The 25,509-nt window shown below is 42.1% G+C and overlaps 1 protein-coding gene across 1 annotated transcript in view; it reads left to right on the forward strand.

Moving 5' to 3' along the window:
- PKHD1 (PKHD1 ciliary IPT domain containing fibrocystin/polyductin) overlaps positions 1-25,509 on the forward strand; it is a 426,879-nt gene that overhangs the window by 27,635 nt on the left and 373,735 nt on the right. The window contains exons 16-26 of the mRNA XM_060110064.1: positions 99-188; positions 414-504; positions 1,248-1,390; positions 2,716-2,846; positions 3,606-3,781; positions 6,789-6,927; positions 9,051-9,178; positions 11,378-11,562; positions 12,461-12,583; positions 13,807-13,912; positions 14,913-15,185. Of these exons, the coding sequence (XP_059966047.1) occupies positions 99-188; positions 414-504; positions 1,248-1,390; positions 2,716-2,846; positions 3,606-3,781; positions 6,789-6,927; positions 9,051-9,178; positions 11,378-11,562; positions 12,461-12,583; positions 13,807-13,912; positions 14,913-15,185 (1,585 nt within the window). The remainder of the gene's footprint in view (positions 1-98; positions 189-413; positions 505-1,247; positions 1,391-2,715; positions 2,847-3,605; positions 3,782-6,788; positions 6,928-9,050; positions 9,179-11,377; positions 11,563-12,460; positions 12,584-13,806; positions 13,913-14,912; positions 15,186-25,509) is intronic.

A 25,509-nucleotide genomic window follows, 5' to 3' on the forward strand; every position in this document is an offset into this window, starting at 1 on the left:
GGAAATAACAAGCCAGGGAGGTATGTCCTGTGTTTCTAGGTTGTCTCCCTGGTTCAATGAGCACATGTTCTTTAATCCCGTCACTCTTGACTTTTCAGATGCTGATGGTGTCTGGCACAGGGAACTTCTTCCTTACCTGGGACAATGTCTCTAGCCAGCCAATCCCTGCAAATGCCACGGCCCATCAGGTGGGAACCTTCCTCACTTAAGCAGAGGTGGGGGAAGTAAAGGTGGTCTTTCTGCTCATGGTAGGAACTCCTGGTTGTTTTTCTTTCTTTCTTCTTTTGGCCACACTGTGTGGCTTGTGGGATCTTAGTTCCCCCATCAGGGATTGAACCTGGGCCCTCGGCTGTGAGAGTGCCGAGTCCTAACCACTAGACCTCCAGGGAATTCCCTGTTTTTCTTTTTAACAGATTCAAACAGCCCTTGAGGAGTTACTTGCAGTTAAATGCAAACTGGAACCCCTTTCAGCGAACATCCTACTCCGGCTGGGATTCGAACAAGGTATGATCTCTGGTTTGACAAATTCCGACCCTCTTTTTCCTCCTTGTCTTCTTTGTTTCTTTCTCTTCTTTTTTTTCTGTCAAAGGGGAACAATTTTCATTTCCTCTCCCAGGTGACTCTGTTAAGAGGCAAATGAAAATAAGGAAACTGGATTTGGACCCTGAGTGCTTGGGAGGGAGCTGTTTGGTGTGGGAATCAGAGAAAGAAAAGGCATCCCTCCCAGGCTGTCAGGTGGAGCAGAGTTAGAAACCAAGGATGCTGGGGAGCTGGAATAAGGAACTGTGTCTCATGCCGTACAGTGGGAAATGGGCAACAGACATAGCAGGGAAACAGCAGAAGAGTGAAAATCTTGTTTAATTCAAATTGCATCTCAAGTAAAGGAATTATACATAAGACAGTAATCTAACAAATTCTAAAAATGTGAGGGTATGTTTTAAAAATACTAAGGTGAACTAAGTTACAGTCAACACTCTTTACCTCCTTGCCTCTCAATAGTTTTTCTGTGTCATGGTATACATAGAAAAGGGTAATAGATTTTCGGTGCTGTAGGGCAGACACAATAGGTTTCTCATGTCTGGAGCCTTCAAGCTGGGGTGTGGGCCGACCACTTCGAGCCCTGCCCAGCTCGCTCAAGGGCTGAGGGGTCAATGTCATGGCGAACCCATAACCCATTCCCTGCAGACATATTGGGAAACTATTTAACATTTACACCCATCTTCCTATCTTGTTCGAAATGCATCCAGGCCTAGAAAGTTCCAGCTCTGATGGGCACCTCACCAGTGGGACAGAGCCCTTCTGTGGGAGGTTCAGCTTCCATCAGCCTCGACACCTTGTCCTGACACCCCCGGCTGCCCAGAAGGGCAACCGGCTAGATCAGTACACACATGTAAGTAGCAGCCTTCGTGCTTGCAGGCGAGGTGGGTAGGGAGGGATTGGAATTATTCTCTGGGGTTGAGCCTGGAGAAGCACAAGAGAGTGATTGCTCTACCTCGCAGGGCTTTTCAGGCTGAGATGCTAGGTTTCAGGGGTGAACAGACACCTCTGGTCCTCCCAATAGCTAGTTGCTGCATGGAAATGCCTTTCTATTAGCTGAGACCTACAGAAGTTTTTCTACACTGTAGTATTTTCTTTGCTCTCCAGGTATGAGCGCCGATTCTACAGTCAGACTCTGGTTTTGAATTCTGACTCTATACCCTGCATGCCCTCCATGTCTTTAGTTTACTCATCTGTGAAATGGGTAATAATGAGGTTTGCCTTTCAAGATTTAGGTGAAGAGTATATGAGATAATCCAGTAAAGTGCTTGGGCAGTGATTAGGACTCATTTAAGGATAGTTTTTATTATTTATCATAGTTATTGTTATTGATGGATGGACTGACACATTCCTTCCATACCCCTTATATCGTTGTGTCAATAGCTCTGCTGTCCTTCATTAAAAAGTGCAGCTTACTTGCCCTTTGGGAACCAGAGTGAACCTTCTTGGGGTGGCTGAACTCATGGTAGTGGTTTCAGGTCCTTTCCTAGTTGAATGGCGGTGGGAGCCAGGACTAAACGGTTCAGGGCAGGGCACTGCCCGACTTCCAGCCTTTCCTCTACAGCACAGGCTCCCAGCGCTGGGTGGTGGGGATTTTGCCCCGTGGGGAGGATTGGCAGTGTGTGGAGACATTTTTGGTCACCAAAACTGGGGAAGTGTTTGTAGCATCCAGCGGGTAGGTTCTAGGAATGTTGCTAAATGTCCTACAAGGCACTGGGCAGTGCCCCTCACAGAAAAGCATTATCTAGTCCCAAATGTCAATAGCACCGCAGTTGAAAAATCCTGCCATATAATTTTACTTAACTCAGAGTTAGAAGCCAAGGATGCTGGTGAATTAGGGTTAAGGAGTGAGGTTCAGAGAGGTACAGTGACTTGCTCAAGGTTGCACAGGTATCTGGGTCACAACAGGGGGTTTCTGTTGATAATTGAGATGCTCTAAAATCCTCATGGCCGCGCACAGTGTTAGGCATTGAACAACTCTCTGTTGGATGAATAACAATTTGCTCTAAATTATTTGTCTCTCCAGCTAGACTGGTAAGCTCCAGGAGGGCAGGAGCGGGCTGGCTGTCTCTCTGAGCACAAGGCAGGTTCTAGAGAGTGGATTGTCCTTGATAAACATTGCTTGAACTGCTGCTTCTTAGTGACACAGCTGAAGGACTTCTTGTTTGGTGTCTCTAGCTGTGCCTTGCATACAAAGGCCACATGAGTACGATCCTGACGGTGACAGTGTCCTTCACAATTGGCTTTCAAAGCACCGATAAGAAGAACGTCACCTGTGACTGGAGTCTCACGGGGGCCAGCCCTAACAGGTAGCTCATCTGCGGGCAGGTGTGGTGGGAATTCTGCCAGCTGGGATGATTAACTTTCCTGGGGACAGTGGCCCACGGGAGGTACTAACTGTCTCTGATACTGGGGACTTGGATACTAACTTCAGCTCTGAACACATTTGATTTGGCAAAGAAGTTTGATTTAAGAGCAGTTAGTTGTTAGGAATCTAACATTCCCCAGAAGGAGTCTGACATTTCTCATAGGGATAGAATCATAGACCACCATATTTGGAAGAGATTTTAGGGAACATTCCTTGACGTTACAGATGAGAAAAATTGAGGCCCGGAGAATTTGTGATTCATCAAAATTCATTCAGCGAGTGAACAAAGATGCTGGAATATAATTCAGCATCCTGATCTCTTGATTCAGCTCTCTTTCCACATCTCTTAAGGGTTTTGTAAGTGTTTTTAAACTTAAATGAGTCTGGAAATGTCCAGAGTATTAATCTTCCCTGATAGTAGAGCCTAACAGGTGATCTGCTTAAGACACATAATCATACTGTAATTTGAAAGTACTGCTGACATTGTTATGAATGGATGGTGGACTTAAACGTGATTCACTCGTGTTGCATCCCAGCCAAGCTGAGCCCATCTTGGATGGATGCTTGTACCGTGGCAGCCATGATGGATTGGGTCTCCTGGCTGCATGGTCCTCAGGCCCAGGTTAGAGAACTGGGGCTCTCAGGAGAGAGAACTGCAGTGCTCACAGAAGGCCTGTTTCTGCTCTGCTCTTGTTTTCAGCTGGCAGTTCGCCTGCACCGACCTCTGGAAGACCTGTGTGCATCGCTCTGCGCAACTCCAGCCACCTCCTGCAAATTCCCCAGTGCTGGTTCATCAGATTGATCTCCTCCCTTTGTCTCCAGAGATGGACGTGTTCTATGTGGATGAGATTATTATTGCAGACACAAACCTAACAGGTGATTATCAAATCCACTCTCCTCCATGGACCTGTCCATCAAATGCCATCTTTGAACTTTTCTGGAGGGGCTGCTTTTCTGTTAATGGTGAGAGAACATATGATTCTCCATCTTTCTTGCCTCGATCCTGGAGAGAAGATGGAGTTGGAATTCTGTGTCCTTGGCCCCTATATCTCTCTAACTAGTTCCTTTTCCCCCCCTATTTATTCCAATGCTTGTTCTTGCTTTGGGTGTCTGTGATCTTACCCCAATTTTACCACTTTCTTGCTGAGGGGCCTTGGTTTTCTCATCCATAAAATGGGCTTAATGAGGGCCCTACCCCATTGGATTACTATGAAGAATAACTGAAGTATAGTGTAAAGCACTCAGCATGGGTCCTGACTAGTAAGTGCTCAATAAGTGTAATCAATTATTAGTACTATTATCATTACTGTTGTTAGGCCAGCAGGATTTCTTCACCTCTCCATCTGTTAATATCTGTCATACAAAGTGCTATAAGGAACACAGCAGGGCCTCCCTGGTGGCGCAGTGGTTAAGAGTCCGCCTGCCGATGCAGGGGATACGGGTTCGTGCCCCGGTCTGGGAGGATCCCATATGCCGCGGAGCGGCTGGGCCCGTGAGCCATGGCCGCTGGGCCTGCGCATCCGGAGCCTGTGCTCCGCAACGGGAGAGGCCACAACAGTGAGAGGCCCACATACCGCAAAAAGAAAAAAAAAAAAAAAAAAAAAAAAAAAAAGGAACACAGCAATATCTGGCCCTGTAAATGGGCCACAAGTCTGATTTACAACCCAACCCTTAGGACAGACTCGGTGGGAGTTGGAGGGTCACCGCATCCGCATGAGAACCGCCTCGTCTTTCCTTCTCCCCATCTGGTTCCTCTCACACATCACTCAGAGATCAGGCCTGGCCCCTCTCTGCACAAAATCCCTTGACCTCTCTTGGGTGCAGTGCTCTCACCTGGCTTTGCTTGTCTTAAGGGCAAGGTGCTCATCCGGGGTTCTACTGAGGCCACGTGTGACGCACCCCCTGGGGACAGACGCACACCCTGGGGACAGAAGCCCAGACAGATGGTGTGGTTTGCTCGCAGGGCCTCCAGGCTTCCAACTTTGTTCCCTCTCTCTTTTCTGTCAAATCCCTTGTGACTCTGGGGCTCTGCTTTCCTGCTTCTCATAGCTTCTCTGTTTTTCTCTCTCCAAGGAGAAAAGTATGGAACAGGCATTTGCATTCTGATTTTCAGGTGTGCAACTTTTTAATCTTTTGCCTGGAAGTTGTAGAGCTGGGGGCAGGGGAGCGTGGAGGTGGGGGGTGGGGGTAGGAGAACTCTCTTTCAGCCCTGAAAATATATCATCTTTGATACTCTTCAGAATTCCATCTCTTATCTGTTTCAGTGATGTGAGTGTTTTGGGGGTATCTGGGTCAGAATGCGTCATTGCTTATTTCAAACTCTGTGTTCTGACACACAGAAAATAATATTCAAATTGTGTGCTGGGGTAACCATCTGAGTTTCTTGGTGCCCAAGACAACTGGCTGGGGCCTTTGGTGACCCCAAATGCTACCCAGATTCCCAGAGCACTGAGGGGATCATTACTGCGTGCACTTGAACCCACTGACTGGACCGGGAAACTCAAGACTGGATAATAGGTGTCGTTTCCCTTTATCCTCCGCAAACCCTCAAAGCCCAGGATCCAGAATCCTTTCTCACTGCCATCACCGCTCTGCCACCAAATGCTCCAGTATCTGGAGCCAAGTATGGGTGAGGTGGGAGAGGAACAGGGAGGCAGAGACAAGAAAGATGGGAGATGGCTTGGGTAAAACCATCTGTTTCCCACTGTCCAGCCATCCTGCTGGCCACAGGTTTCCTGTGAGTATTATTTAATGGTAACGTAAACTCTACACAATAGGGCTCCATATTCGTAGTTAATTGTCTGACATTTATCTGCTCAGCTTAACACTTGGTTATATTCTCCCACCGAATGTCCTCTATGAAAGTTCTTTTCATCTAGTGGTGGCTACCAAATATTTCTCATTTAGTTCTCAGAACCCCATGAGATGGTCCTATGATCCCCACTCTATAGATGAGGAAACCAAAGCTGACAGGATACTAAGTGTCTTGCCTCAAATCAGCTGGGATGTGGGGGAGATTGGAACCCAGAGATGGTTGACACCAGAGCCAAACCTTCAATGACTCCCTACTCAGCTGAGCAAATAAACTTTTACTGAGCCCTTACTCTGTGCCTGGTGTTGTGCTCAGCATTGGGCCTGCAAAGACGGCTCGACTGTACAGACTTGGAAAAGAAGCTGCCTTTACATGGTGCCTGGTAGGAGGAAAAGAGGATATTAAACTATATTTGCTGGTCAATTAAACCTGCCATCTCACTAAACTCTCCCTGCCATGCAGACTGATAGCTGTCATGAGTCCCACTTTATCAATGAGAAAACAGAGTCGTACGGAGGTTATAGTGATTAGCCAAATAGTAACCCAATAGAAGTGGAAAATGAGGATTTGAACACTGGTCTATCTTAAAGCTTGCACTCTCTCTGCACACATGTTGACGCCACGCTGTGGATAAAACTCAAGTACCTCTAGTATGTGCTTTGTGCGTTCAGTGTTCCCAAGGGGGATCAGCTTGTGTTCCTGGAGCTGCCAGGCTTTGGGAAGAAAAGGAGGAAAAGGGGCAGTGATGCCATAGATGAGCTGTGTGTATGTGTGGTGGTGTCGTGGTGGGGACCCCCGATGATACAGGCAGTGATGCTTGGCTGACTTGGGGCTTATTGAACTTTGCTGTGGAATTAGTCATCGTCTCCTTATACCATGACCTTGCATTTTCCTTTCCCAACTAAATTCCTACTTCCTGTTCCTTTTCTCTTCCTGGCAGCAGGTAGGTAGGAATCTCTGCTTTAAGTGTATGCTGGGATGTGAGTAACTCAGCCTCTCCAACGGGGACCTTCCACACAGCAGGTCTTCCATCTTGATTTACTTGATAATGATTGGATCATTGGTCTCTAGTTTCTCAGGCTGACTCTGGAACAGCTCGCCCTGGAGGGAATCTGCTGGAATTGCTCTCTGTGGTGGGATCCCCTCCCGTCTACAGTGTGACCTCCTGGTTGGCAGGGTGTGGCTTGGAGCTCCCGCTCATCACTGCAAGGTAGGGAACCATCTTTGCTCACCTCTCCTTGCTTAAAATTGTTAACTGCCCTTAGAAGACACAGAGGTGAGACTTTTTATCAGGAAAAGCTACCTGCCGTGTTGCTCAAAGCAATAGTTCTCAGTCTTAAGAATGCCATATCAGACTTACCTGGAGGTTGTGTTAAAACACAAATTTCTGGCCCCTAACCACACCATCATAGTTCAGTTGGTTTGAGGCAGGGCCTGATAGTTTGCATTTCTAATGAGTTCCCAGGCAATGCTGATTCTATTGATCTGGGGACTACATTTTGAGAACTAGTTCCTAGTGAATTTGTTTACAGGTAGTTGTATTTTTATGCTTTTCAGAGGTTCACATTACCACTGTTTGACAGGAAAACCTTGTTCCTCTCCTTCCATTCCCCATTTATTAATCTTATTGGAATCATTTGAGGCCAAAGGAAATAGTCAAAGGAACAAAACCAGCCAGTTCTAAGAGCTCACCACCAGATGGCACTAGAGCCCCATAAGCATTGGTTCTTCAATAATCAAACCTCTCTGGCCACAGTTTACAAAGCAGTAACTAAGAATCAGTCTCCCCCAAGCTCTTGGAACACATGTATGCTGTAATTTGTTCTTTTAATTTTTCACTAAAATCCAAGTAGGATGGGAAGAATTGAGATGCCTTGTCTTTAAAATTTCTTTTTTCTTCCCATCTCTTTCTAACATGTTTCAAAATGAGTTCTTCCTACTTATACTATGCTTTGGACAGTGTGTGAAAAGTAGGCAAAGAAACCTTGAATCTGTGCTCCATTTTCCTTGACTTAGTGTTTCATGGGCCTCTGGGCAGGACAGACACAGAAATCATCAATAGAATGAAGGAAGGAAAGAGCTTCAGTGGTGGAGAGGGAGCTGTCAGATTAGCCAGCCCGTGGTCCTGTGCTCCAGACCTACTGAATTATGTAGTTATTAACTCTGAAATGATGGAGTGTAATTTAGGTCCACACTTAGAGGGGTCCTCACAACCTCCTTTTTTTTCCTTTTTTTTTGGCCACGTGGCATTCGGGATCTTAGTTCCCTGACCAGGGATCAAACCCGTGCCCACTACTGTGGAAGCGCAGAGTCCTAACCACTGGACCACCAGGGAATTCCCACAACCTCCCTTTCTGAGTTTTCCTCAAGTCCCTTACTTCCTTCTGGAAGCCTCTAGCCTGAGCAAGTCAGGACAACCTTCAGAGTGGCCCCCCAAACAGATAGTATCAGTCTACTTCTGTATGGTTTAAGTATGCACATCAATATGTAGCACTTAAGTAATATTATTGATTGAAATCACACATGTTTGTTGTTGAAAATTAGGAAAATACAGAAAAACACTTAGAAAAAGTTACAAAGCACTCAGAATCCCTCTGCTCAGAGATAACTTCTGTTAATGCATTGGATCCATATTCTAACAGCCTTTTCCCCAAGCAGTTTTTGTATGCATATATACATGTATATATTTACTTTTTAAATCTCAGATTGGGACCACACATAAGACACTATATTTGTAACATGCCCTTTTCACCTACTGGTATAAATGGAATATTTCCCCATTTCATTAAGCCTGCTTCTAGATATGGTTTTTAATGGCTGAATAGTATTCCATCTCATGGTGTGTCATGATTTATTTGACCTATTTATTATATTAAAAGCAGGATTAGTCAGGCATTGTGTTTGCATACAGGTGCTGGATAAGGACTCCACTAGATGGAGTGGCCTGTTTCTGCTGGGGATACTGAGTGCAGAGGCTCTGTGGACTAGGGCCCAAGTTTTCATCTGACCGTGCAAATGCGGTTAGAGAACACTGGGTTCTCCTTCCACTCTGCGTCAGGACCAGAGCTGTGGAGACCAGAGTCATCACTCTTTGCTCTGCATCCCTCTGCTTCCAGGACCAGTAGAGGGGAACTGTGGAACGCCCTAAAGAACCCTCATATTTACCTTACATTTTCTCTGCTGTGATGGGAGAGGGGTGCACAGTATTTGGGAGCTTGAGCTCATGGTCTGGAAACATGGGAGACCGCTGGTCTTTGAGATGGAGCTATGTTCTTACTGGAGCAGCTGCTGGAGGGTCCCCATGGTTAATGCTTTGCTTCTGATATGTCACAGCTCTGTGCCCACTGGAGGAGCAGAAGAAGGATCCGGGTTGGTCCAGGTGACAACACAGAGACTACAGAGGACAAGTCCACCTTTAGGAGGACACTTTCGCATCCAGCTTTCTAACACAGTGATTCCTGGTAAAGGGGCCATTGGGAATGCAGTGTTTCTCATTTTACAACATCCTGCCAGGCAGGGTGACAGTCTTAAAGTTATTTTGTTTTCCAATGTCTGAGAATGACCTTCTTAAAGTTGAAGATCTGGACAATAACAGCAGCATATCATTGTTAATATGATCCCAATCTTTTAGTTTTGTAGATGTGGAAACTGAGTGGATTAGCTTCCTGGGGCTGTCATAGCAAATTATACAACCTTGGTGGCTTAAAACGACAGAAATCTATTCTCTTCCAGTTCTGGAGGTCAGAGTCCACAGTCAAGTTGTTGTCAGGGCCACTCTCCCTCCTCAGGCTCTAGGGGAGGATCTGTTTCCTACGTCTTGCAGGATCTGGTGGCTGCCAGCATCCCTTGGCTGCAGGCGCATCACTCCAACCCCTGCCTCCCTGGTCACACTGTCTCTTCCTCTTCTGTGTATGAGTGAGTTTAGGGCCCACCTGGATAATCCAGGATGAACTCCTCTTCTCAAGATCCTTAACCACATCTTTTGCTTTATAAAGTAATGTTCATAGTTTCCTGGGATCAGGGCACTGACATATCTTTTTGAGGGCCACCATTCAGCCCACTATACTCAGGCTTGCCCAAAGCTCATAGAAATAGTTGATGGCAGGGTCCAGGTATGAACTTGAGTCTTTACTTCTCAGTTCGGTCCTCTTCTCTCTAGAGTTTCCTAGGCCAAAATCCACGGTAGCCACGGCCCTTCCAAATTAAACTCCACAGTGACACCAGATGATATTGAGGATTTTAGGAATCATAACACATGTAGAAAGAGCTTTCAGCTGCGATGAGGGTAGAACAGTTTCTAAGTCTTCAAGTACATACACATCTCACAAAGGACAGGATTAGACGTGATTATAATATGTTATTTATTTGGTAAAAACATAGGGGAATCAGAAAGGAGGCTTAGGAGAACTCAAGAATGGCCGTATATAAATTGGCATATGGTCCAGGAGTCTTCTGCCCTCTCAAGCAGAAAGATGCTTGACTTGCAAAGAATCTTCTTGGCTGGAGGAATGGAGTGGAGTTTTTACTCTAGTAGGGCAAGTTAGGAAAAGTTGATGGCCCCTGGGCTATTGGAGTCTGATAAGTGGGTGAATAAGTGCATCAGAACCCTACCTCTATGAAGCCCATTACTTTGCTGTTTTCCTTCTCACAAATGAGAAAGCTGGAACCTGTCTATAGAGAGACTTTTCCTGCTGTCATATCCTGTTGCTGATACTCCTCACATCACTGCCTGTAGAACAACTAGGGGGAAAGCCAGCCTTCACCTGGCCATTTGAAATGGCCCTCAAATGACATATAAAATCTTTTTTAAAAAGATGAGAATTTTGTTTGCATTTTGGAAATACAGTGGTATTTCACTAACACTCCAGGGCAGTGTGGGATTCAAAAGGAAAGCTCTTGAGTAGGTAGAAGGCAACCTGGGTTTTAATCTAAACCCCTCTCACTTGGTTGACAAGCTTCTGAATCACACTGGGTTTCATTTTCTTCATCTCTCAAGGAGGTGTTAGGATATCTAGATGACCCGCCTCACAGAGATGTTGGGAGTACCTAAGGAAATGGAAACTTTTGGTAAAGCATGAAACAACGTTAAAACACAGCAAGGCTTAAGCCCAAAGTGCTGTTATTTCTCTACGGGGATGTGAGATGGGGAAGCAGGTGGTTGGGCTTAAAGGAAATTGTAATGGAGAAACCGAAGTTCAATGCCAACATTCCTCAGCTTGGTTGGCTAAGTTTTTATGGGTGTCAGCTGCTTTGTGCCTTCCCTACTCCTTATGAAAGGTGGCCAGCCAACTTTTCCCTGTTCACAGGGCCAGCTAAATTCTTCCGGGGAAAACCCAATATTTAATTAGACTTTCAGGGATAACCAGGGTGTCTGGAATTTACATTTTGAGTTGACAGTTGAGATAGGTTTGTCTGATGCGATTGTATTCTCTGCTTGAGAGATGTGATGCTGATTAAAGGGACCGTGATATAAAAAGTGAGCACCTACTTATATTTGCCCTAAAAATGGCTTAACTGGACTGAGGATCTTCTTGAACTTGATGGTCTCTGCATGTGTAGTAGGCATTCTGATGTGTATTCTCTGCTGTCTTGATGATGAGATGCTGCAAGGTAGACTAATTAGTGTCCTGTACTTTTTATATCATGACCTTCTCCCACAGCTGTCCCTGTGCACATCTCAGCTAGTCACCTCCAAAAGCTCTTACAAACCAACGCTGATGACTTCACATCTAGGTACCTTAATGTCAGTGACTTCACTGTGATGGAGGATCTAAAGTCTTGCTATGAACATGTGTGGACTCTCTCCTGGTCCAACCAGGTTGGGGACTTGCCCAGCTTTATAAGGGTATGTATGGTATCCCTTTTGGTTTTGTGGATTTGGTGCTCTGGAGCAATTTTGTGAAAAAAAATCAGAATTATATGAATGAAAACTGTCATGATTTGTGAATTTTGTTGGAATATTCAAATAAAGGGGTTCAATGATCTTTCTGAAAGTTTTCAAGACGTATTTTATATCTCATATTCCTGATAAAGCAGTTTAAACCCAACATCACCTTTTCTAACTTGATGTAGGTAGAGAAGTTGTTGGTCAGTGTCCACCATACAATAATTTTACATCTGTTATTGGATAATTTAAGCAGGTGTGATTGACTTAGATTATCATGGAGGCAGATGGCACAGCAGAAGGAAGTTTAGGAAAGGATTTGCTGTCTTTGGATAATGACAAAACCAGATGCTCTTGCATATTTAGGGTTTTAAAAAATAATCTAACGATCATCTAGCATTTGGTTTTATGAAGTGAAACCCGAGATGAAATTTTATTCTTGTTATTTGGTATTGTGGGTCATCTGGTTTTCAAACAAAATTCTTGGGTGGAGATGGAGGAAGGATAGGAGTCATCTCATGGCACTTGTTTCCTGACATTTTATTTTAAGATTTTGGATTGAAAACTTGTAAAATAGAAAAACACATGGAAACAAAATATCTCAAGACATAGAAGATCAGTATAGTGTGCATTGTTTTGGGTAACTCTACTTGCATATAAATATTCTTCTAGTCTACTGGGGCTTTCATTAGCCATTACTTACTATTAGGTTACTAGATTTCAAGCCCCGTCTCTCCATTTTCACTTTCTAGCTATCTGATTATCTTAAACAGAATGTGAAAACACCCTTTGTTATTTGTTTTAAGCAAGATTAGACTTCATTCCATGGCAGAATTCACCAGAACTGTAACCATCTTAGGTATCTGATGAAAACCTAACGGGAGTGAACCCTGCTGTAACCACTCGTGTGGTATATGATGGTGGAGTCTTCCTTGGACCCATATTTGGAGACATGTTGGTCACTGCCAACCAGTACACTCAGGTGAGAGCGGATGGGCCACCCAAAGTGAAGTACTAGTTTCAGGTCTACTGCAGCCCCTCCTGATTTGTAATGTGGACCAATCCTAAGGGTCAGCTTTCTAATTCGCAAAACAGAGGCAGTTGTGGCTGTGCTTTGCTACCTCCGCAGGGTATGGAGAGTACACGCTGAAAATATAAGTGCTTTGTAAGTACAACATCCTGTTATTATAATTATTGATGCTACTATGGTACCAAAAATAGAGAACCTCTCTAGCTACATATGATTTATACCTCCACACAGTGGCCTTGGAAAGTAAATGAGCTAAGTCAACCCCTTTTCTCTTTAAAATGTCCTTTGCTATTTCCCATCTGCCCATACTCTTGTTATAAGTCATCTGCTTTTAATTAGAGACAATTTTGAAATGCAAAAACTATAAAGAATAATATAACCAACACCTGGGTACCCAAACGAGGATTAACAATTGCCAACATTTGCTGTATTTATTTTATTTTTTTGGTCTTTATGAATAACGTGAAACATTACAGATGAAGAGTTTCTTATCACCTGTGCCTTCATGCTATCCCAGTACCCCTTCCCTTATAAGCAAACACTATCATGAATATAGTGTGTGTGCTTTTAATCCTTATTTTATATGTAGAGAATCAGAGTTCAATCTTTTTCACCTTTCTTATCTCCAAGTATTGTAGAGTTCTATTAGATTAACCTTAGCCCCAGTGAGAGGAAAAGACATATAATTTATTCTTGGGGACCTCCCATTCTAGGATGAAAAAGACCCCAAGCCAAATGTCCAAATACACTCTGATCTTCAGTTATACATCCATGTAGCAATGGTAGAACAGAGGTGCCTACTTCACTGGCATTTACCAGCAAAGACAGGGCTTTTCACAGGAAGTAGGTACTCAGTTGAAAATATAAAGTGATAAAAAGTTCTCACTCAGTTTGAATTTACTTCTTTGTGACAGAGAGGGAATTTACTCCAGATTGAACATATTTAATTGCAAAAATGTTAGGTTTCTGCTTATTTACCATCGTTTTAAAAAAGCCTAACATGTTTGGAGTCATGCTTTACAATTTAGGGTCTATTACTGGAAAATAGAAGGAGAAAAAGAGAATAAGTGAATCATTAACACATTTTAATTTGGGCAAACTTCGCAAGTACTTTATTAATACCCTTGAGCATATGAAACATGTACGTTTGCTTTTAATGCTTTTGTCTTTTCCAGGTGGTTGTGCAAGTGAACGACATACCAGCTCATTGTTCAGGTTCCTGTTCCTTCCAATACCTTGAAGGGTCAACTCCCAGTGTCCACTCTGTGTGGTATGCCCTCGGTATGATGTGCACTTGGCATTGAGATGGGCGTGAACTTTATTTTTTTATTGAAGTATAATTGATTTACAATGTCATGTTAGTTTCAGTACAGTGATTCAGTTACACATATATATATATATACACACATATATACATATATATGCACATATATACATACATATATATATATATATATATATATATATATATATATATATATGCTTTTTCAGATTCTTTTCCCTTATAGGTTATTACAAATATTGAGTATAGCTCCCTGTGTTATATGTTCGGTCTTTGCTGGTTATCTGTTTTATATATAGTAGTGTGTGTATGTTAATCCCAACCTCCTAATTTATCCCTCCTCCACCTCTTTCCCCTTTGATAACCATAAGTTTGTCTTCTATGTCTGTGGGTCTGTTTCTGTGCATGAACTTTAGACTGAGAGTGACTTGTTGGAGGCCGTGTACCTGGTGATGTGTGGGTAGAAGGTGTGTCCGTTCATGGGGTGGATGATGAGTGATGCAGCAGAAGGTGAATTTTTTAGCCAATCTAAATGAAATGGTTATGATTTGAAATGGTGGATTTTTTTTTTTTAATTTCTTGGCTGCATCATGCGGCATGTGGGATCTTAGTTCCCTGACCAGGGTTCGAACCCGTACCTCCTGCAGTGGAAGTGCAGAGCCTTAACCACTGGACTGCCAGGGAAGTCCCGAAATGGTGGATTTTTGATGACTTAAAATGTTGTATTCTCTTTGTCCCTTGTTTTGAAATATTGTTTATTTTTATTTTTTTCCCCATTTTTTGTTGACTAGTGATTTCTCATCACTAGTTTGAGAAAATTTAAGATGAGGGCTCTACGCTATTAAAATCAATATAGATTCCAATACATGAATCAGCATTTAATTCCTTGAATTTTGGGAGAGGAAGGTGAGAGGGAATGAATATTTGACAGAGTTCTTGTAAATGGAGTGATATCACTGAGAAATGTTTTCTTTCTTTTAATTTCTTTCTTCTTTTAAGATGACATTGACCTACTGGTCTATATTACTGGAAATAGTTTCTCTGGTGACTCCGAGGCCTTGCAGGTTACAGTGAACAAAACAAGTTGCAAAGTTATCTTCTCAAACCAAACGAATGTGGTGTGTCAGACAGGCCTGCTGCCCGTTGGAGTGCATCAGATTTCAATGTTGGTGAGACCCTCTGGTCTTGCCGTCAATGCCAGTGGAGGAGGCCTCTTCCTAAACGTGGAGCCCAGACTGGATTCTGTGGAGCCTTCCAGAGCTGCAGACATTGGTAATCCGGGGGCACCTGCATTGCATCTGAACCTCTGAAGCTAGCATTCTTGCCAGTCTGCAGGCATCTAGTCCTGCCGTGTAATAAATTCTGTAGCCACTGTGATTCACAGCTTTCTGTTTTCTGCCATCAGCATTTCTTCCAATGAGTAATAGACATTTGAGCCCTTAGATGAACTCACTTGCCACATAAAGGACCATAGTTTGGCTGATGGTGTCAGGCATCACTGGGTCAATCACTGAGTCATTGGGACAATCTGATCAAGTGGAAATGACACTAGGAGGGGGAGTTAGGACATGTGCCTGGGTTTTCAGCGTGCCAAAGTCAGAAGTGTGACCTTAGAAGTTTCAGATACTTCTATGGGACTTAGTTTCCTAACAGTGATGAGGATGGGCACAGGATCGTTTACTGAGTACCTCTTCTAGGTAGTCGCACACCCTAAATACTTACAGCCGCTGGAAAGGTGGAATTATTATCCACATTTTTTCAGATGAGATAATAGTATTTCTAAGAGAAGAGTGACTTGCCCAAGGCTTCCCGATGGAAAGAGGTAGAGCTAGGATGCAAACCAGGATTGCGGGACGCCAAGGCTCCTGCTGCTTCTACCTCAACATGCTGTCTTACCCATGCAATGGGCTGAACAATGCTTAGAACTCTTAGTTTTGAGTGAGATTAAAATGAGCCAACAGGTGGGAAAGTCCCTTGAAAATTAAAAACATTTGCAAATGTGAAGTACAGGCCTGGCCCACTAGGAACTTAGTGGGTGTTTCACAAATGTTTGTAAAATGACGTACACTCAGATACTTGGCTAGCAGGCAAAGCCAACTACCATTTGAGTAGTGGGGTATGGAGAGGTCAGCGGGGCTTGCCAGCATCAGCCCCGTGCATTGGGTCTTAGTGCCATGGCAACCAAGGATCTCCCCATGCTTTCTGAGGGACACAACCTGTTTAAAACAACCCAGCCAGACTGCAAGAATCTCAGGAACACTCATGCTTTATATGTTAATATATGATTTTTAGAGCATAAAAATTTTTCCTTAATGCCTTGGACTTTTGTCATTGTTTATTCTGTTGGCCAAAGATTCGTGGCTTAGAACACTTATTAAAGTAGTGTTGCCTGGCTACAAATTCATTGTTCAAAGGAACAGTTGATTTCTGAATTTACTTGGCTTTATAGAGAAAATCAAGAGGCCTGCTTTTTTCTTCTCTACACATAAAACCGAACAAGCTTGCCCTTATTTCTCAGTGATTTAAGGAGGGAGCCAGATGGTCTGTGGTGCTCAGAGTGAAAGATCACACTCTATATTAACCCAATAATTATTGGTTTGAGTCTTCCCACCAGATGTATAAGTGTCTTTGATCTTCCTATAAAGTTACCTTTGCAGTTCAGGCCACACCATCCTTCCCCACTCGACTCTGCCACTGGACTGCAGATACCTCCAGGGCAGACAGGTGACTCAATCAGCTTTGTCCTCTACACAGAGTGACTCACACAGGCAGACTGGTCAACTGTCCCAGTTTCCTGGGACTGAGGGGTTTCCCAGGACGCAAGACTTTCAGTGTTATAATTGGGACGTGGAACTCTAAGTGCTAAAACTTGGAAAGTCCCAGGCAAACTGAGTTGAGTTGGTTACCCTGTCAGGGTATGCTGTACCACCAATACATGAAGGGTTTGTCTAGGAGGACTGTATACCACCCCTCTGTATTTTAGTGAAAGATGGAAAACTCAGAGAAGGGATAATGTTGGGTGGGTCCAAATTAATCTCTGCTAAGACTGAGGGGAAAGGGAAGGAGAGAGAGATTCTAGCTGCTACTTTCTTTTCTGGATTTAAACTTTCCTTCTGAACCCTTCCTCCACCCTGCCACCTACCTAGTACCAACCAGTATCAGTCAGTGCATCCATCCATCCATCCATGCATCACTCAACGCTGACTAAGCCACCCTGTGGAAAGCCCTGTGCCAGGTGCTGAAGACCTTGGTTCTCAAAGTGTGGTTCTGGACCAGCAGTATCTCCATCATCTGGGAGCTTGTTAGAAATGAAGTCTCAGGCCCCATCTCTCACCTCCTAATCAATCTGCATGTTCACAGGATCCTCAGGCAATTTCTATGAATAGGGCAGTTTGAGCAATACCGCTATTGGGGATTTAAAGAGAACCAGGCTGAGTCCTACCAACAAGGAATTTACAGAACAGTTGAGTATGTAATGAATACATGTAATAATGTGATCAGTAATATTCCAAATCACTACTTGCCCATATGCCAAATGCCCTTAGAAGGATTTTTTTAAAAAAATATTGGTTCATTTCTGTGTGTTAGGTCCTAAGGTGTGGACCCTTGTGAGGCACTTCAGCTTTCAAATGGGAATGGCATTGTCACTGCCTCTCCAACTTTTAATTATTATCAACAATAATAATGACAACAATTTATTTAGCTCTTACTATGTGCCAGTCACTATGAATGTTGAGGATACAATAAATTGAAACAAAGTCCCTGCTCTCCTGGAGGTAAGTGTGTAAGAGAAAAATCTAGCAGGGGAATAGTGACAGAGGGAGTAGTGGTTGTGATAGGATGGTCACTGGCATTGGAAAAATGACAAGGATGTCACTGGAGGATGGAGACAGGGAGGAGGTGAAGGAATGAGTCCTGGGGAAATCTTGGAGGAGATTCTAGGCAGAGGGAACACCAAATGATAAAATCTTAAGTCAGAATGAGCTCAGCTTGTTCCAGCCAAGAAGGTTGCTGTGGCTGGAATAAATTGAGTGAGGGGGGTGGTAGGAGATGACTGGGAGCAGATCATATGGCTTTAGAGGCTATGAAAGGATATTGGGTTTTTGTTGTTGTTGTTTTGGCCATGCCGTGTGGCATGTGGGATCTTAGCTCTCTGACCAGGGATTCAACCTGCGCCCCCTGCAGTGGCAGCTCGGAGCCCTAACCATTGGATTGCCCGGGAAGTCTGAAAGGATGTTGGCTTTAATTCTGAGTGCGACAGGTGCCATTGGAAAATTTTAAGTGCAAAAGCAACATGATCTGACTTAGGCTGCTGTGTGAGGATATACTGTAGTGAGGCAAGGATGGAGGCTACTGAAGCCATCCAGGGGAGAGATAATGTTGGGTTGGACTAGGGCAATATCTCTTAGAAATATATGTTTATCATTTTATTGCTGTTGCTTGTGCCTTGGTGTCCTATCTAAGAAACAATTGCCTAATCCAATGTCACAAGATTTATGCCTATATTTTGTTCTAAGAGTTTTATAGCTTTAGCTCTTGCATTTAGATGTATAATTCATTTTTAGTTAATTTTCATATATAGTATGGGTTAGGGGTCTGTATTCGTTTTCTAGGGCTGCTTAACGAGGTACCGCAAACTAGATGGCTTAAATAACAGAAATTTATTGTCTCACAGTTCTGGAGGCTATAAGTCTGGTATCAAGATGTCAGTGGAGGTGATTCCTTCTGCAACAACCTGTGAGAAAGAATTTGTTTCATGCCTCTCCCCAAGATTCTGGTAGTCTGCTGGCAATCTTTGACATTCCTTGGGTTGTAAAAGCATCACCCTGATCTCTGCCATTATCTTCACATGGTGTTCTCCCTGTGTCTTTTATGTGCCCAAATTTTCCCTTATTATAAGGACACTAGTCATATTGAATTAAGGAACCACCCTACTCCAATATGACCTTGTCTTAGCTAACTACATCAGTAATGACCCTATTCCCAAATAAGGTCACATTATGAGGTACAAGTGGCCAGGACTACAACATATGAATTTTGAGGGGGACACAATTCAGGACTTATCTTCCTGGTGTTGAGCCCTAGGGTTGGGGTGCCCAATATGTGGCTCAAACCCCTCACTCCCCAGAGAGGGTCCCTGAGCCTGAGATATCCCCCTTTTTTTCTGTGTCCCTTGCTAGGGGTGTGGGTCCTGAGCTGATTGCTTCTCCTCCCTTCCCACCAACTCTGTGAGGATTTTCTTACAGCCTTGGTTGTAGAAGAACCTTTCTGCCAGCCTCCAGGTTGTTTGCAGTGAGAGTTGCTCCACATGTAGATGTATTTTGATGTGTTTGTTGGGGGAGGTGAGCTCCACATCATCCTACTCTGCCACCTGATGTCCCCAATTACAGCTGTTTTATAAGGTATTTTAATGTCTGGCAGAAGACCCCTTCACTCTTATTTTTGAAATTTTGTTTTCTGGCTATTGTTTATTTTTCATTGAATTTTAAAATCAGCTTGTCTAATTTAAATTAAAAATGATTTTTGTATTTTTATCATGATTGTATTGATGCTTTAGTTTAACTTAGAAAGATATGCCACAAGCATCTTAGGTAGCCTCATCCACAAGAGGGCAGATAGCAGAAGCAAGAAGAACTACAATTCTGCAGCCTGTGGAAGGAAAGACCATATTCACAGAAAGATAGACAAAATGAAAAGGCAGAGGACTTCATACCAGATGAAGGAACAAGATAAAACCCCAGAAAAACAACTAAATGAAGTGGAGATAGGCAGCCTTCCAGAAAAAGAATTCACAATAATGATGGTGAAGATGATCCAGGACCTCAGAAAAAGAATGGAGGCAAAGATCGAGAAGATGCAAGAAATATTCAACAAAGACCTAGAAGAATTAAAGAACAAACACCTAGAAGAATTAAAGAACAAACAAACAGAGATGAAAATACAATAACTGAAATGAAAAATACACTAGAAGGAATCAATAGCAGAGTAACTGAGGCAGAAGAACGGATAAGTGACCTGGAAGACAGAATGGTGGAATGCACTGCCATGGAACAGAATAAAGAAAAAAGAATGAAAAGAAATGAAGACAGCCTAAGAGACCTCTGGGACAGCATTAAACACAACAACTTTTGCATTATAGGGGTCTCAGAAGGAGAAGAGAGAGAGAAAGGACCCGAGAAAATATTTGAAGAGATTACAGTCGAAAACTTCCCTAACGTGAGAAAGGAAATAGCCACCCAAGTCCAGGAAGCACAGAGAGTCCCAGGCAGGATAAACCCAAGGAGAAACATGCCGAGACACACAGTAATCAAATTGGCAAAAATAAAAGACAAAGAAATATTATTGAAAGCAGCAGGGGGAAAATGACAACATACAAGGGAACTCCCATAAGGTTAACAGCTGATTTCTCAGCAGAAACTCTACAAGCCAGAAGGGAGTGACACGATATATGTAAAGTGATGAAAGGGAAGAACCTACAACCAAGATTACGCGGCAAGGATCTCATTCAGATTCGACGGAGAAATCAAAATCTTTACAGACAAGCAAAAGCTAAGAGAATTCAGCACCACCAAACCAGCTCTACAACAAATGCTAAAGGAACTTCTCTAAATGGGAAACACAAGAGAAGAAAAGGACCTATAAAAACAAACTCATAACAATTAAGAAAATGGTAATAGGAACATACATATCGATAATTGCCTTGAACATGAATGCATTAAATGCTCCAAGCGAAAGACACAGGCTTGCTGAATGGATACAAAAACAAGACCCATATATACGCTATCTACAAGAGACCCACTTCAGACCTAGAGACACAGACAGACTGAAAGTGAGGGGATAGAAAAAATATTCCATGCAAATGGAAATCAGAAGAAAGCTGGAGCAGCAATACTCATATCAGATAAAATAAACTTAAAATAAAGAATGTTACAAGAGACAAGGAAGGACACTATGTAATGATCAAGGGATCAATCCAAGAAGATATAACAATTATAAATATATATGCACCCAACATAGGAGCACCTCAATACATAAGGCAACTGCTAACAGCTGTAAAAGAGGAAATCGACAGTAACACAATAATAGTGGGGGACTTTAACACCTCACTTCCACCAATGGACAGATCATCCAGACAGACAATTAATAAGGAAACACAAGCTTTAAATGACACAATAGACCAGATAGATTTAATTGATATTTATAGGACATTCCATCCAAAAACAGCAGATTACACTTTCTTCTCAAGTGCACACAGAACATTCTCCAGGATAGATCACATCTTGGGTCACAAATCAAGCCTCGGTAAATTTAAGAAAACTGAAATCATATCAAGCATGTTTTCCGACCACAATGCTATGAGATTAGAAATGAATTACAGGGAAAAAAACGTAAAACACACAAACACATAGAGGCTAAACAATACGTTACTAAATAAACAAGAGATCACTGAAGAAATCAAAGAGGAAATCAAAAAATACCTAGAGACAAATGACAATGAAAACACGATGATCCAAAAACCTATGGGATGCAGCAAAGGCAGTTCTAAGAGGGAAGTATATAGCAATACAAGCCTACCTCAAGAAACAAGAAAAATCTCAATCTAAGCTGACACCCAAAGGAACTATAGTAAGAAGAACAAACAAAACCCAAAGTTAGTAGAAGGAAAGAAATCATAAAGATCAGAGCAGAAATAAGTAATAATAAATAAATAATAAATAATAAGTAATAATGAAAACAATAGCAAAGATCAATAAAACTAAAAGCTTGTTATTTGAGAAGATATACAAAATTGACAGACCTTTAGCCAGACTCATCAAGAAAAAGAGGGAGAGGACTCAAATCAATAAAATTAGAAATGAAAAAGAAGTTACAATGGACACCGCAGAAATACAAAGCTTCATAAGAGACTACTAGGAGCAACTCTATGCCAATAAAATAGACAACCTGGAAGAAATGAACAAATTCTTAGAAAGGTATAACCTTCCAAGACTGAACCAGGAAGGAATAGAAAATATGAACAGACCAATCACAAGTAATGAAATTGAAACTGTGATTAAAAACCTTCCAACAAACAAAAGTCTAGGACCAGATGGCTTCACAGGTGAATTCTATCAAACATTTAGAGAAGAGCTAACACCCATCCTTCTGAAACCCTTCCAAAAAATCGCAGAGGAAGGAACACTCCCAAACTCATTCTAACTCATCACCCTGATACCAAAACTAGACAAAGATTCTACAAAAAAAAATTACGGACCAATATCACTGATGAGTATAGATGCAAAAATCCTCAACAAAATACTAGGAAACAGAATCCAACAACACATTAAAAGGATCGTACACCATGATCAAGTAGGATTTATCCCAGGGATGCAAGGATTCTTCAATATACACAAATCAATCAATGTGATAAACCATATTAACAAACTGAAGAATAAAAACCACATGATCATCTCAATAGATGCAGAAAAAGCTTTTGACAAAATTCAACACCGATTTATAATAAAAACTCTCCAGAAAGTGGGCATAGAGGGAACCTACCTCAACATAATAAAGGCCATATATGACAAACCCACAGCAAATATCATTCTCAATGGTTAAAAACTGAAAGCATTTCCTCTAAGATCAGGAGCAAGACAAGGATGTCCACTCTTATGACTATTATTCAACATAGTTTTGGAAGTCCTAGCCACGGCAATCAGAGAAGAAAAAGAAAAGGAATACAAATTGGAAAAGAAGAAGTAAAACTGTCACTGTTTGCATGACATGATACTATACATAGAGAATCCTAAAGATGCTACCAGAAAACTACTAGAGCTAATCAATGAATTTGGTAAAGTTTCAGGATACAAAATTAATGCACAGAAATCTTTTGCATTTCTATACACTAACAACAAAAGTTCAGAAAGAGAAATTAAGGAAGCAACCCCATTTACCATTGCAACAAAAAGAATAAAATACCTAGGAATAAACCTACCTAAGGAGACAAAAGACCTGTATGCAGAAAACTGTAAGACACTGATGAAAGAAATCAAAGATGACACAAACAGATGGAGAGATATACCATGTTCTTGGATTGGAAGAATCAATATTGTGAAAATGACAGTACTACCCAAAGCAATCTACAGATTCAGTGCAATCCATATCAAATTACCAGTGGCATTTTTTACAGAACTAGAACAAAAAAATCTTAAAATTTGTATGGAGACACAAAAGACCCCAAATAGCCAAAGCAGTCTTGAGGGAAAAAAACGGAGCTGCAGGAATCAGACTCCCTGACTTCAGACTATACCACAAAGCTACACTAATCAAGACAGTATGGTACTGGCACACAAACAGAAATATAGATCAATGGAACAGGATAGAAAGCCCAGAGATAAACCCACGCACCTATGGTCAACTAATCTATGACAAAGGAGGCAAGGATATACAATGGAGAAAAGACAGCCTCTTCAATAAGTGGTGATGGGAAAACTGGACAGCTACATGTAAAAGAATGAAATTAGAACACTCCCTAACACCATACACAAAAATAAACTCAGAATGGATTAGAGATTTAAATGTAAGACTGGACACTATAAAACTCTTAGAGGAAAACATAGGAAGAACACTCTTTGACGTAAATCACAGCAAGATCTTTTTTTGATCCACTTCCTAGAGTAATGGAAATAAAAACAAAATAAACACATGGGACCTAATAAAACTTAAAAGCTTTTGCAAAGCAAAGGAAACTGTACAAACAAGATGAAAAGACAGCCCTCAGAATGGGAGAAAATATTTGCAAACAAATCAATGGACAAAGGATTAATCTCTAAAATATATAAACAGCTTATGCAGCTCAATATTAAAAAAACAAAAAACCCAATCAAAAAATGAGCAGTAGACCTAAATAGACATTTCTTCAAAGAATACATACAGTGGCCAAGAAGCACATGACAAGTTGCTCAACTTCACTAATTATTAGAGAAATGTAAATCAAAACTACAATGAGGTATCACCTCACACCAGTTAGGAAGGGCATCGTCAGAAAATCTACAAACAAGAAATGCTGGAGAGGGTGTGGAGAAAACGGCACCCTCTTGCACTGTTGGTGGGAATGTAAATTGATAAGCCACTATGGAGAACAGTATGGAGATTCCTTAAAAATCTAAAAATAGAACTACCATATGACCCAGCAACCCCACTACTGGGCATATACCCAGAGAAAGCAATAATTCAGAAATACACATGCACCCCAGTGTTAATTGCAGCACTATTTACAATAGCCAGGTCATAGAAGCAACCTAAATGCCCACTGATAGACGAATGGATAAAGAAGTTGTGGTACATATATACAATGGAATATTAGTCATAAAAAGGGATGAAATTTGGTCATTTATAGAGACATGGATGGATCTAGAGAGTGTCATACAGAGTGAAGGAAGTCAGAAAGAGAAAAACAAATATCGTGTATTTACGCATATGTGTGGAATCTTAAAAAATGGTACAGATGAACCGGTTTGCATGGCAGAAATAGAGACATAGATGTAGAGAACAAACGTATGGACGCCAAGAGGGAAAGTGGCAGGTGGGGTGGTGGTGGTGGTGGTGGTATGAATTGGGTGATTGGGATTGACATGTATACACTAATATGTATAAAATAGGTAACTAATAAGAACCTGTATAAAAAATAAATAAAATTCATAAAAAAGAAAGATATGCCACCTTACAATGTTCACTCTTTCCGTACATTTACTTTAGTTTTCTTATTTAAGTTTTAACCCATCTGTTAACGTTTGTCAGCAGCATTTCAAAGCTTTCTTCACATTTCTTCATACTCTTGAATTGTTCTTGTCAAGATTGTTTCCAGATATTGTATCTTTTATGTTGCTATTGTATGTTGGCTCTTCTTCAATGTTATTCTTTAACTTAGAAGTTTATTGTAGTCTTGTCCTGAATCTTAAGGGCATATTTATATATTTAACTTCAGGGTAATATTCCATTTAGTCACGTGCTCCTGAAAGAGTTTCATCAGATTGTATAAATTTCCTTTCTCACCCTTACACATTTGGGAATGACAACCTTGCTTCTGTGGCCTCTCCCCACTGGCATGGGGTATGTGTCTCTATTTGATGGCTTCATTGCCTCTCTTATATCCCTTTCTGGAAAGATGGCAGACCAGAATCATTGCTCATCAACAATAAGTGGGCTTCCTGTCCATCAGCTGGATCAAGGGCTGCTCCTCCAAATGGTATTGTGTGCCGTGATATCAGTGCGATTGGTGCCATTCCTTCTCTTACTGAAGTTTGTGGTGAGGAGATGGGGGTTTCTGAGGTTGCTCCTCCTCAGTGGTCAGTACCAAAATCCTGGCAGCACTTGGTGACAATGACAGTCACTTCTATATCATCATGGCGACCAGAACATAATCTGTGGTATCGAATCACAAAGCTGGAAGGGTTAAGGCTGTCATTTAAAGATGAGGGAGTGGGAATTCCCTGGTGGTCTGGTGGTTAGGACTCTGAGCTTTCACTGCTGAGGGCCAGCTTCAATCCCTGGTCGGGGAGCTAAGATCCTGCAAGCCGAGTGGCATGGCCAAAAAAAAAAAAAAAAAAAAAAAAAA

This window comes from Mesoplodon densirostris, chromosome 10 (genome assembly GCF_025265405.1).
Source record: "Mesoplodon densirostris isolate mMesDen1 chromosome 10, mMesDen1 primary haplotype, whole genome shotgun sequence".
Lineage (NCBI taxonomy): Eukaryota > Metazoa > Chordata > Mammalia > Artiodactyla > Ziphiidae > Mesoplodon > Mesoplodon densirostris.